The following is an 11,767-nucleotide window of genomic DNA, read 5'->3' on the forward strand; positions in this document are numbered from 1 at the left end:
CAGCCAGCATGGACGCCGTCAGGGGCTCCTGGCCAGGGACATGCACAGCAGGCTCCTGGACCTGCACATGGTGCCAGGGACACATCCCTTAGCCGCCGTGGATGGGTGAGGCCTTGAAACACTTACCCTGTCAGGTGAACACAAGGCCTCCGGGGATGCTCTGGAACAGGGGGCAGGGGGCAAGATCTAGACGATCAGGGAGGCAGAGCCCTGGCAGGGGCCCGGTGGACGACAAAGCCCCGTCCTCACTGAGATGCTTTCTGTGCTACCATGAGCCTGTGAAGGCTCTTGATGCATGTCACCAGATGAAAGCTATGTGTTACCAGGTGACTTTGGTCATTTTGTGCCAGATAAAGCTTTTTTTTTTTTTTGGTAGAGGGCATGTACTTTCAGAGAGAGGCAGAGAAAAAAGCAGCCCCCAGGGGAGAGTGGAATGGTCATGCCTCAAGCCCTTCTCCATTTCTCCCTCCTTTTGGGATTTTTTGGCACACTCATGCATGCACCCAGCATGTTTCTTGCACCTTTGGGTCCAGACCGGAACTGCAGAGTGAGCCATGTGGGATCCATCCACCTTAACCACCACGCCATGGAGCTGACCCCAAATAAAGCACTTTTTATGAAGCAGCTTTATGGATACATCTCTAGCACATTTCTAACCCTTTTATTTATTAATATTTAAAAAATATGTTTGCCATAGGGCACATGCACTTGTTGGGGAGAGATAGGCAGAGAGAAGGAAAGTGAAAAATCCCCCTTCGTCCCCACAAAGGGAGATGGCCATGCTGCAATCCCTTCTCCATTCTCTTCTTGGGATTTTGGGCATACACATATGCAAACACACCCAGTATGTTTTTCAAGCCACCAGGTCCAGGACTCAAACCATGCAATCAGCCATTGGGACCCAGCATCTTAATCGCCATGCCACTTGCTGTCCCCTATTTCTCTAATTCTTCGTCTTTTTTTTTTTTTTTTTTTTTTTTTTTTTAGGTTTTGTATGCTGGCCAGAGAGAAGGAAATTGAGAAATCACCATGTTGGGGGGATGGCCATGCCACAATATTCTCCTCCTCCTCTCAGGATTTTGGGCACACAGACACACCTGGTATAACTTTCATTTAATAATTTTTGTTTTTGAAGAGGTTTTTTGCTATAGGGCACATGCACTTGCCAGAAAGATAGAGACAGAGAGACAGAAAGCTAGAAATCAGCCCCCAGGGGGGGACAGCCGTACCGCAATCCCTTCTCCTCCATTCTCTTCTCGGGATCTTGGGCACGCATGCACATGTGCCCAGCATGAGTTTAAGCCACCAGGTCCGGGACTCGAACAGCGGTCGACTACATGTGAGTCCAGCAACATAGCCATTATGCTAACTGCTGGCCCCCACACACCTGGTATAACTTTCAAGCTGCCAGGTCTGGGACTCAAGCATGGATGGCCACTTGAGCTCCAGCACCGTAACTACATGAACTTGTTGCCCCTATTGGCCCCATTTTTGACCCTTTTACATCTTGGTAACTTTGAAAGTGTTTTTGCTATTTAAAAACCACTTTTTCATTTTTCAAGGAATGGTTTGAACTAAACGCACTGAAGTCCTAGACAGGCACTGGATCCCAGATGGCCAACTCCACAGTTCAAATCGCAGCCCAATGTCTTGAAAATCACGCACCCATGCGTGCCCAAAACCCCAAGAAGAGAATGGAGGAAGAGGAACCTGTGGCATGGCCATCTTCCCTGGAGGGTGAACTCTCACTTTTTGTCTCTCTGGCAAATATACATGCCCTATGGCAAAAATCTAAAAAAAAAAAAAAAAAAAAAAAAAAATCTAGATAGAATATAGTAATGCTGAATTTGAGACCTGTTTTGGGGTTGGGCCAGGAAATAAATACACAGCCTTTTGTTTAATTACAGTAGATATTTTCAATGCCATCTTAAGTCATAATATCCCTTTAATACTCAGACATATTCTGAGAATACCTTTCCTTGTAGCTGAACACAAATACTAAGGAAATCCAAATTAATCTTGGTAACAACCTTGTCAAAGCAAGTTGTAATTGTTCAATAGAATGTAACCCTAGCCCTCTTCCCCCTTCTGTTAGTAAGGCTGATCTCTCGTTGACTGCACACATTAATAAATGAAATTTTCAAGCCAAGTAAAGAAGGAAAATCAGGGCCCAGAGGCCCAGCACCTTAGCCAGGGTTCTGAATCAGGCCTCCTGGAGCCCAGGCAAGGTGGGCAGCTAGGCCAGCCTTACCCGGTGGGAGTGGCACACTGCGGAGGGGCATTTGTAGGACAGCAGAGGCCGGACTGGCGTGGTACATCCTGCCCCACTGGCTCCCGTGGTCTGGGTACCAATGTTGGCTATGGAAAATAAGCAGGGTTAGAAAGGCCACTGTTGAAATGAACAGAAAACAAACGTATTACCAAGAATGGGAAGAAATTCAGAGACCAGCACATTGTCATTGGTGGGAATGTAAGCTGGTCGGCTATTAGAGAAAAGCATTTGGGGTCAGCCAGTGGTATAGTAGTTAAGGCACTGGACTCCCACATGGCTGACCGCAGTTCTGTCCCAGAACCGGCAGCTTGAAACTCATGCCAGGTCATGTGCATGCACATCCAAAATCCTGAGGGGAGAATGGAGGAGAGAGAACTGTGGTGTGGCCATCCCTTCTGGGGGGCGATTTCTCACTTTCCCTCTATGTTTCTGGCAGGTGCACACACCCTACAGCAAAACCTTTCTTAAAAAAATTAAAAAATTAAAAAAGGGACCAGCAGATGGCATAATGGCTATGTCACTGGACTCCCATGTAGTCGATCATGGTTTGAGTCCCAGACCTGGTGGCTTAAACTTACACCAGGTGCATGTGCGTGTGTGCCCAAGATCCCAAGAGGAGAGTGGAAGAGAAGGGATTGTGGCATGGCCATCCCCCCTGAGGAGTGATTTTGCACTTTCTATCTCTTTCTGGTGAGTGCATGCACCCTATAGCAAAAACCTCTCTAAAAAATAAATTAATTAATGAAAGAAAAAGACAAGAGAGTTCCATTTCTGGGTGTATACCCAAAAGACTTGAAAGTGGGGCTCAAAGGGATATATGCTGCTGTCCGTAGCAGCGTTATTGACAATAGCCAACACGTGGAAGCAGCCATGACTCCACGGACAGATGAATAGATGAGCAAAATGGGGTATACGCATACAGTGGAATAGTGTCCAGCCTTAAAACAGGAGGGAGATCGCGACACAGTGTGGATGAACCTTGAGGACTCTATGCTGAGTGAAACATGCCAGTCACCCAAAGACAAATGCCCTCTGATCTGCTCCAATGAGGTCCCTACAGGAGTCAGATTCATGGAAACAGAATTAGAGTGTGGTTGCCAGGGGCAGGGGGAGAGAGAATTGGGAGTCATGGTTTAATGGGTACCAAGTTTGAGTTCTGCAAGATGAAATGAGTTCTTCAGTTCTGGGTGGTGGTGATGGTGTGAATGTATATAATTCCCCTGAACCATACACTTAGAAAAGGGTTATGAGGTAAAGCTAACATCATGGGTATTCAACTCCCCAAAAAAAGAAAACAGAAAATTAAGTGGGCAGGGACCAGCAGTTAGCATAATGGTTATGTCACTGGACTCCCATGTAATTGACCCAGTTTGAGTCCCGGACCCAGTGGCTTAAACTCATGCTGGGCACAGGTGTGTGCTTGCCCAAGATCCTGAGAGGAGAAAGGAGGAGAAGTGATTGCGGCGTGGCCATCCACCCTGGGGGGCGATTTCTCGCTTTCTGTCTGTCTATCTCTGTCTTTCTGGCGAGCACACACACCCTATAGCAAAAACCTCTCCAAAAAGAAAACAGAAAAGTAAGCAGGCGGTGGGGTAGTGGTGTTTAGGACCTGGCAGCAACCCAATACTAGGGATGGAGTGGGCTTGTTCATGCAGAGTCCCCAGTTCCAAGCCAGGGCTCAGCACAGAGCAGACATGAAAATGTTTGCTGAGTGACAAGCTTGCCTCATAGCCTGAATCTATACCCTTGCTCCGAGCTACTCCAACAGTCGAGAAGGTTCAGCTCCAATGCTGCCCTCACCTGTGTGACCTCATGCATCCTCACAACAAGGTGGGGTACTATTTGTTTTAATTTTTAAAGAATTATTTATTTCTTTTCATTCAGCCAGAGAGGAACAGAGGAAGAGTGAGTGGGAAAGTGAGAAAGCAAGCCACCAGGTCTGGGACTTGAACTGCAGTTGGTTATGTGGGAGTCCTGTGCCCTTAACTACCACACCACCTGCCAGCCCCAGTGGGGTGCTATTTTTATTCCTATTTTAAAGATTAGACAATGAGAAACAGCAAGGGCCACAGAGCAAGCTGGTCCCAGGAACTGAAGCCCAAGTATCTACTAGGCTAGATTCAGTCTCCAAGTCGGTCTGGCTTGCAGGAGGGCGGACAACAAGGTCACCATGGCGGCCTGTCTTCACTCCCCTCCAGCACCAGCTCCATCACCAGGACCTTGCTCTCCCCATGCCCGCATTCTTCTTGGCCCTGCCCACCACACTCACCCATTCTTTGTGCGTGGGGCACCTGGTGTGGCGCCTGGGTAGAGGCCTGCCGGACACTGCTGACGTGGGCCGAGAGGTGCTGAGTCATGCCTGGTGGCCGGATCATTGAGGCAGCTGGAAGGTAAGCAGCTTGTCACACAGAGACCATGGAGAGGGGAAAGGCTGGGTGGGCGAGGTGGCGGGGTGGTTATCACAGTAGCACAATGCACCCTGCAGATTCCAGGGTCAGCAAGGTGAAGGGAGGGAGAGCTAGAAATTCACAGAAGGAAGAGTGAATTCAATCAGACCCAGAACTCCAGGGAGGAGTGTGTGGAAATCCACAATAATGAGGCATCTACCCAGAGTGTAAGCACCATGACCTTTCACCTCAGACCCCCAGTTTCGAGTGAGTGAGTGCGAACCTCACTCTACAGAGAGGAGCCATTCACCAAGCATACAGCTTAAGGGGTCTCGTTTCCTCTGCTTGCAAGAATTTTCAGAGTCACAAATCAGACAAGTCTTTGGAGATACCGTAATGGCCACACCGTATGACTTCTCTACCTCGGGTACTGTGCTCGGTGCTTTAAACACACATCTCATTCAGGCCTTTGCTGAATGAGGAGAGGAAACTGAGGCTCAAAGCGGTGACATTACCCACCTTGGCCCGTTACCACTGCCTCACTGGGCCCACTCCCATGGGCCAGGCTGAGGGTGGAAGGGGCTGGGTCACTCACATGAAGGTCTAGGTGGCTGGGCTGTCCACCTTGGGGCAGTCTGGATGGGAGTCATGGGGCCAGAGCCATAGTACGCAGCCTGGGCTGGGGCCTGTGGGGGAGGAGAGGATGACCTAGAATGAGGGCCTCTGCAGCTGGGCAAGTGAGAAACTGCACCTGCTCATAGACACCAGCTGCAGGAACGCCGCTGTCCCCGCCTGGTTAATAAAGACCCACAAAGCTGGGATGGTCTCACAGCTCAGCATGCCCACTGGCCCTGAATCCCTGAGTGCAAGCTCTGCAGATTCCAGTGCTTCCAACTCACTACCAGAGCCAGGCAGCGACCTGCATAAAGAAGGTGACACATCTTACTCCAACTCATGGCCACTTAAACCACTGCTAAGAGAATTCTCCCATCCTGATCACCTTTTATGGCTTTTATCTTTCTACTTCCTGGGGACTTCGCCAACCAGGTTCCCTAGAACATTAACATCTAGGCATCTCCCAAGAAACCATCTGGGGGACCAGCAGTTGGCATAATGGCTACGTTGCCAGACTCCCATGTAGTCGACTGCAGATCGGGTCCCAGACCTGATGGCTTAAACTCACACCAGGCATGTATGTGTGTGTGTGTGCCCAAGATCCTGAGACAAGAATGGAGAAGGGATTGTGATGTGGCCATCCCCCCAGAGGGTGATTTTTCACTTTCTATCTCTCTGTCTCTTTCTGGCAAGTACACGTGCCCTATAGCAAAAACCTCTCCCAAAAAAGCAAAAACAAAAACAAACAAAAAAAGCTAGGGCCAGCCAGTACTGTCATGGTTGAGGCAGGTGGATCCCACATGACTGACTTCACAGACCCGGTGGCTTGAAAAGCGCCAGGTGGACGTGTGTGCGTGCCTAAAATCCTGAGGAGAGTGGAGGAGATGGGATTGCGGCACGCCCATGCCCCTGAAAGGTGATTTCTCTCTCTCTCTCTCCCTCCCTTCCTCTCTCCAGCAAACACATGTGTCCTACAGCAAAAACCAAAAACAAAATGACCATCTGAGGTGGGGAAATACTGCACCTCCACGCCTGTCCTGGAGAGTCATAACAGGAGTTGGCATGTTAGGACAGCGGTCATCATGAAACATGCCAGTCACCCAAAGACAAATGCCCTCTGATCTGCTCCAATGAGGTCCCTACAGGAGTCAGATTCATGGAAACAGAATTAGAGTGTGGTTGCCAGGGGCAGGGGGAGAGAGAATTGGGAGTCATGGTTTAATGGGTACCAAGTTTGAGTTCTGCAAGATGAAATGAGTTCTTCAGTTCTGGGTGGTGGTGATGGTGTGAATGTATATAATTCCCCTGAACCATACACTTAGAAAAGGGTTATGAGGTAAAGCTAACATCATGGGTATTCAACTCCCCAAAAAAAGAAAACAGAAAATTAAGTGGGCAGGGACCAGCAGTTAGCATAATGGTTATGTCACTGGACTCCCATGTAATTGACCCAGTTTGAGTCCCGGACCCAGTGGCTTAAACTCATGCTGGGCACAGGTGTGTGCTTGCCCAAGATCCTGAGAGGAGAAAGGAGGAGAAGTGATTGCGGCGTGGCCATCCACCCTGGGGGGCGATTTCTCGCTTTCTGTCTGTCTATCTCTGTCTTTCTGGCGAGCACACACACCCTATAGCAAAAACCTCTCCAAAAAGAAAACAGAAAAGTAAGCAGGCGGTGGGGTAGTGGTGTTTAGGACCTGGCAGCAACCCAATACTAGGGATGGAGTGGGCTTGTTCATGCAGAGTCCCCAGTTCCAAGCCAGGGCTCAGCACAGAGCAGACATGAAAATGTTTGCTGAGTGACAAGCTTGCCTCATAGCCTGAATCTATACCCTTGCTCCGAGCTACTCCAACAGTCGAGAAGGTTCAGCTCCAATGCTGCCCTCACCTGTGTGACCTCATGCATCCTCACAACAAGGTGGGGTACTATTTGTTTTAATTTTTAAAGAATTATTTATTTCTTTTCATTCAGCCAGAGAGGAACAGAGGAAGAGTGAGTGGGAAAGTGAGAAAGCAAGCCACCAGGTCTGGGACTTGAACTGCAGTTGGTTATGTGGGAGTCCTGTGCCCTTAACTACCACACCACCTGCCAGCCCCAGTGGGGTGCTATTTTTATTCCTATTTTAAAGATTAGACAATGAGAAACAGCAAGGGCCACAGAGCAAGCTGGTCCCAGGAACTGAAGCCCAAGTATCTACTAGGCTAGATTCAGTCTCCAAGTCGGTCTGGCTTGCAGGAGGGCGGACAACAAGGTCACCATGGCGGCCTGTCTTCACTCCCCTCCAGCACCAGCTCCATCACCAGGACCTTGCTCTCCCCATGCCCGCATTCTTCTTGGCCCTGCCCACCACACTCACCCATTCTTTGTGCGTGGGGCACCTGGTGTGGCGCCTGGGTAGAGGCCTGCCGGACACTGCTGACGTGGGCCGAGAGGTGCTGAGTCATGCCTGGTGGCCGGATCATTGAGGCAGCTGGAAGGTAAGCAGCTTGTCACACAGAGACCATGGAGAGGGGAAAGGCTGGGTGGGCGAGGTGGCGGGGTGGTTATCACAGTAGCACAATGCACCCTGCAGATTCCAGGGTCAGCAAGGTGAAGGGAGGGAGAGCTAGAAATTCACAGAAGGAAGAGTGAATTCAATCAGACCCAGAACTCCAGGGAGGAGTGTGTGGAAATCCACAATAATGAGGCATCTACCCAGAGTGTAAGCACCATGACCTTTCACCTCAGACCCCCAGTTTCGAGTGAGTGAGTGCGAACCTCACTCTACAGAGAGGAGCCATTCACCAAGCATACAGCTTAAGGGGTCTCGTTTCCTCTGCTTGCAAGAATTTTCAGAGTCACAAATCAGACAAGTCTTTGGAGATACCGTAATGGCCACACCGTATGACTTCTCTACCTCGGGTACTGTGCTCGGTGCTTTAAACACACATCTCATTCAGGCCTTTGCTGAATGAGGAGAGGAAACTGAGGCTCAAAGCGGTGACATTACCCACCTTGGCCCGTTACCACTGCCTCACTGGGCCCACTCCCATGGGCCAGGCTGAGGGTGGAAGGGGCTGGGTCACTCACATGAAGGTCTAGGTGGCTGGGCTGTCCACCTTGGGGCAGTCTGGATGGGAGTCATGGGGCCAGAGCCATAGTACGCAGCCTGGGCTGGGGCCTGTGGGGGAGGAGAGGATGACCTAGAATGAGGGCCTCTGCAGCTGGGCAAGTGAGAAACTGCACCTGCTCATAGACACCAGCTGCAGGAACGCCGCTGTCCCCGCCTGGTTAATAAAGACCCACAAAGCTGGGATGGTCTCACAGCTCAGCATGCCCACTGGCCCTGAATCCCTGAGTGCAAGCTCTGCAGATTCCAGTGCTTCCAACTCACTACCAGAGCCAGGCAGCGACCTGCATAAAGAAGGTGACACATCTTACTCCAACTCATGGCCACTTAAACCACTGCTAAGAGAATTCTCCCATCCTGATCACCTTTTATGGCTTTTATCTTTCTACTTCCTGGGGACTTCGCCAACCAGGTTCCCTAGAACATTAACATCTAGGCATCTCCCAAGAAACCATCTGGGGGACCAGCAGTTGGCATAATGGCTACGTTGCCAGACTCCCATGTAGTCGACTGCAGATCGGGTCCCAGACCTGATGGCTTAAACTCACACCAGGCATGTATGTGTGTGTGTGTGCCCAAGATCCTGAGACAAGAATGGAGAAGGGATTGTGATGTGGCCATCCCCCCAGAGGGTGATTTTTCACTTTCTATCTCTCTGTCTCTTTCTGGCAAGTACACGTGCCCTATAGCAAAAACCTCTCCCAAAAAAGCAAAAACAAAAACAAACAAAAAAAGCTAGGGCCAGCCAGTACTGTCATGGTTGAGGCAGGTGGATCCCACATGACTGACTTCACAGACCCGGTGGCTTGAAAAGCGCCAGGTGGACGTGTGTGCGTGCCTAAAATCCTGAGGAGAGTGGAGGAGATGGGATTGCGGCATGGCCATGCCCCTGAAAGGTGATTTCTCTCTCTCTCTCTCCCTCCCTTCCTCTCTCCAGCAAACACATGTGTCCTACAGCAAAAACCAAAAACAAAATGACCATCTGAGGTGGGGAAATACTGCACCTCCACGCCTGTCCTGGAGAGTCATAACAGGAGTTGGCATGTTAGGACAGCGGTCATCAGAGCGCCGTTCAGCCCGACACTCCGAAGTCTCTCAGACTGGGAAACCGTGGCCCTTTTACAGAGGGAGAAACTAAGACTTCAGTGGTCGGAACTGCCTGGCCTGGGGCTCTAGGCAGAAGCAAGCCGGGAGCCGCCTTTTGCTGGCGAAGCTCTACCGGGCCGTGGGGAAGAGGGAGGGTGGCAGTTATGGACAGACTCACCTGGGGCGCGGCAGACAGGAAGTAGCTGGTGGGCTGCTGAAAGGCACCCATGAGGGGGCCACCCAGGGCCCGCACAGTGGACAGGCGCTGCATATACTGGTTGGTCAAGATGGCCTTCCGCTCCTCTTTGCGTTGGGCCAGTGCCACATACAGCGGCTTGGTGCCCACGATGCGCCCGTTCATCTCTGTCACGGCCTTTGTCGCCTCTTCTGGAGAGGAAAAACACACAAAGCCAAACCCCTTGCTGTGGCCACCCTCTGTCATCACCTAAAAGCAAGACAAGACAAGAGCTGCTGGGGACAGGGAAAGAGACTCCTGGGCATGTGCCCCTCTTCCCTGGGGCTGCCCGACATAGGGCAGGCCCCAGAAACCTGGATCGAGGGGTGCACTTTGGGCCCCACTTACTGAGGCCTACTGCATGCCAGATGTTCCAGGTGCCTTCACACCTCCCCGTAACTTCCCAATGGGGTCGTGACGCCCACTTTCAGGGTCAGGAAGGGGATACTTGAGACAGGGACTTGTCTGAGGCCACCCATCCAGTGCTCGTACACCAGCACACACCCGACTCTCAGCTAAATGTCTACTGCCACTGCAAGGTGTGGAGCCATGTTCTTTAGTGTTCTTTAGGAGTTTGGAGAAGTGGTTCTTAGCCTTTTTAAAGGATAATCTTTTTTTTTTTTTTTTTTTTTTGAGAGATTTTCACTGTAGGGCGCGTGCGCTTGCCAGACAGACAGAGAGAGACATAGAGACAGAAAGCGAGAAATCACCCCCCAGGGGGGATGGTCACGCCGCAATCCCTTCTCCTCCATTCTCCTCTCGGGATCTTGGGCACACACGCACACGCGCCCGGCGTGAGTTTTAAGCCACCGGGTCCGGGACGTGAACCACGGTCGACTACGTGGGAGTCCAGCGACATAGCCATTACGCTAACTGCTGGTTCCCTAAAGGATAATCTTGGGACCAGCCGTGGGCGTAATAGCTATGTCGCTGGACTCCCATGTAGTTGATCGCTGTTTGAGTCCCAGACCTGGTAGCTTAAACTCACATTTGGCATGTGTGTGTGCATGCCCAAGATCCCAAGAGGAGAACAGAGAAAGGATTGTGGCGTGGCCATCTCCCCTGGGAGATGATTTCTCGCTTTCTATCTCGTCTCTTTTTTTCTGGCGAGGGCACGCGCCCTATAGCTAAAACCCCTCAAAAAAAAAAAAAAAAAAGAAAGAAAGAAAAGAAAGGATAATTTTGGGGCCAGCAAATGGCATAGCAGTTACATCAATGGGCTCCCATATGGCCAACCACAGTTCGAGTCCTGGACTCAGGGGCATGAAACTCAGCTGGACACATGTATGTGTGTGCTCAAAATCCCAAGAGGAGAATGGAAGAGAAAGGATTGATGTGGTCATCTCCTCTGGGGGGATTTCTCATTTTCAGTCTCTGTCAAGCGCATGCACCCTATAGCAAAATCTTTCTCTTACAAAATAAAAAAAATTGGGGCAAGGCTATTAACTATGATGCTCTTAACTCAACTCCAGACTTCATCAGATTGTGCTCTCTTTGCCACTAATATTCCTTTTCGCTTCCAGGATCAGACCCACATTGCATGTAGGGTTCGTAACCTTGGTGAGGGTCAAAACAGTCTGGCTCCTATACTAAGGCCTAGAGCTATTTTATTTTTCAATGTTTCTGCTGTAGGACACATGAGCTCGCCAGAGAGAGAAAGAGACAAAGAAAGGGAAAGAAATTCCCCCCTGCCCCGGGAAAAGGTCACGCCGTAATCCCCTCTCCATTCCCCTCCTGAAATTTTGGGCACACACGCACACATGCCCAACATGATTTTCAAGCTACCTGGTCCAGGACTCAAACCACAAAGTCAGCCATGTGGGATCCAGCACCTTAACTTCCATGCCACCTGTTGGCCCAGACTAGAACTATTTTTAAAATATGCCCTATTAGAACCCATGTTCTAAACCAGTAATTTTTTTAAAAAACTGCCTCTGCTACCCATCAGTATAGGGTTTTTTGTTTGTTTGAATTCCTGGAGGGCTCATGTGCTCGCAAAAATAAACAGGGAGAAAGCATTCCCCAATGGGGCATGGTCGCACTGCAATCCCTTCTCCTCTGTGTC

At 50.3% G+C, this 11,767-nt stretch overlaps 1 protein-coding gene across 1 annotated transcript in view; it reads right to left on the reverse strand.

The window, feature by feature from the left end:
* The window catches only part of PABPC1L (poly(A) binding protein cytoplasmic 1 like), a 36,613-nt gene that overhangs the window by 3,443 nt on the left and 21,403 nt on the right, over positions 1-11,767 (reverse strand). Inside the window, 6 exon segments of the mRNA XM_006172306.3 lie at position 1; positions 4-61; positions 2,252-2,358; positions 7,629-7,742; positions 8,342-8,432; positions 9,646-9,912. The exon segment at position 1 is cut by the window's left edge and continues 32 nt beyond it. Coding sequence (XP_006172368.1) covers position 1; positions 4-61; positions 2,252-2,358; positions 7,629-7,742; positions 8,342-8,432; positions 9,646-9,912 — 638 coding nt within the window.

Source organism: Tupaia chinensis, unplaced genomic scaffold, assembly GCF_000334495.1.
Source record: "Tupaia chinensis unplaced genomic scaffold, TupChi_1.0 Scaffold000216_1, whole genome shotgun sequence".
Taxonomy (NCBI): Eukaryota; Metazoa; Chordata; class Mammalia; order Scandentia; family Tupaiidae; genus Tupaia; species Tupaia belangeri.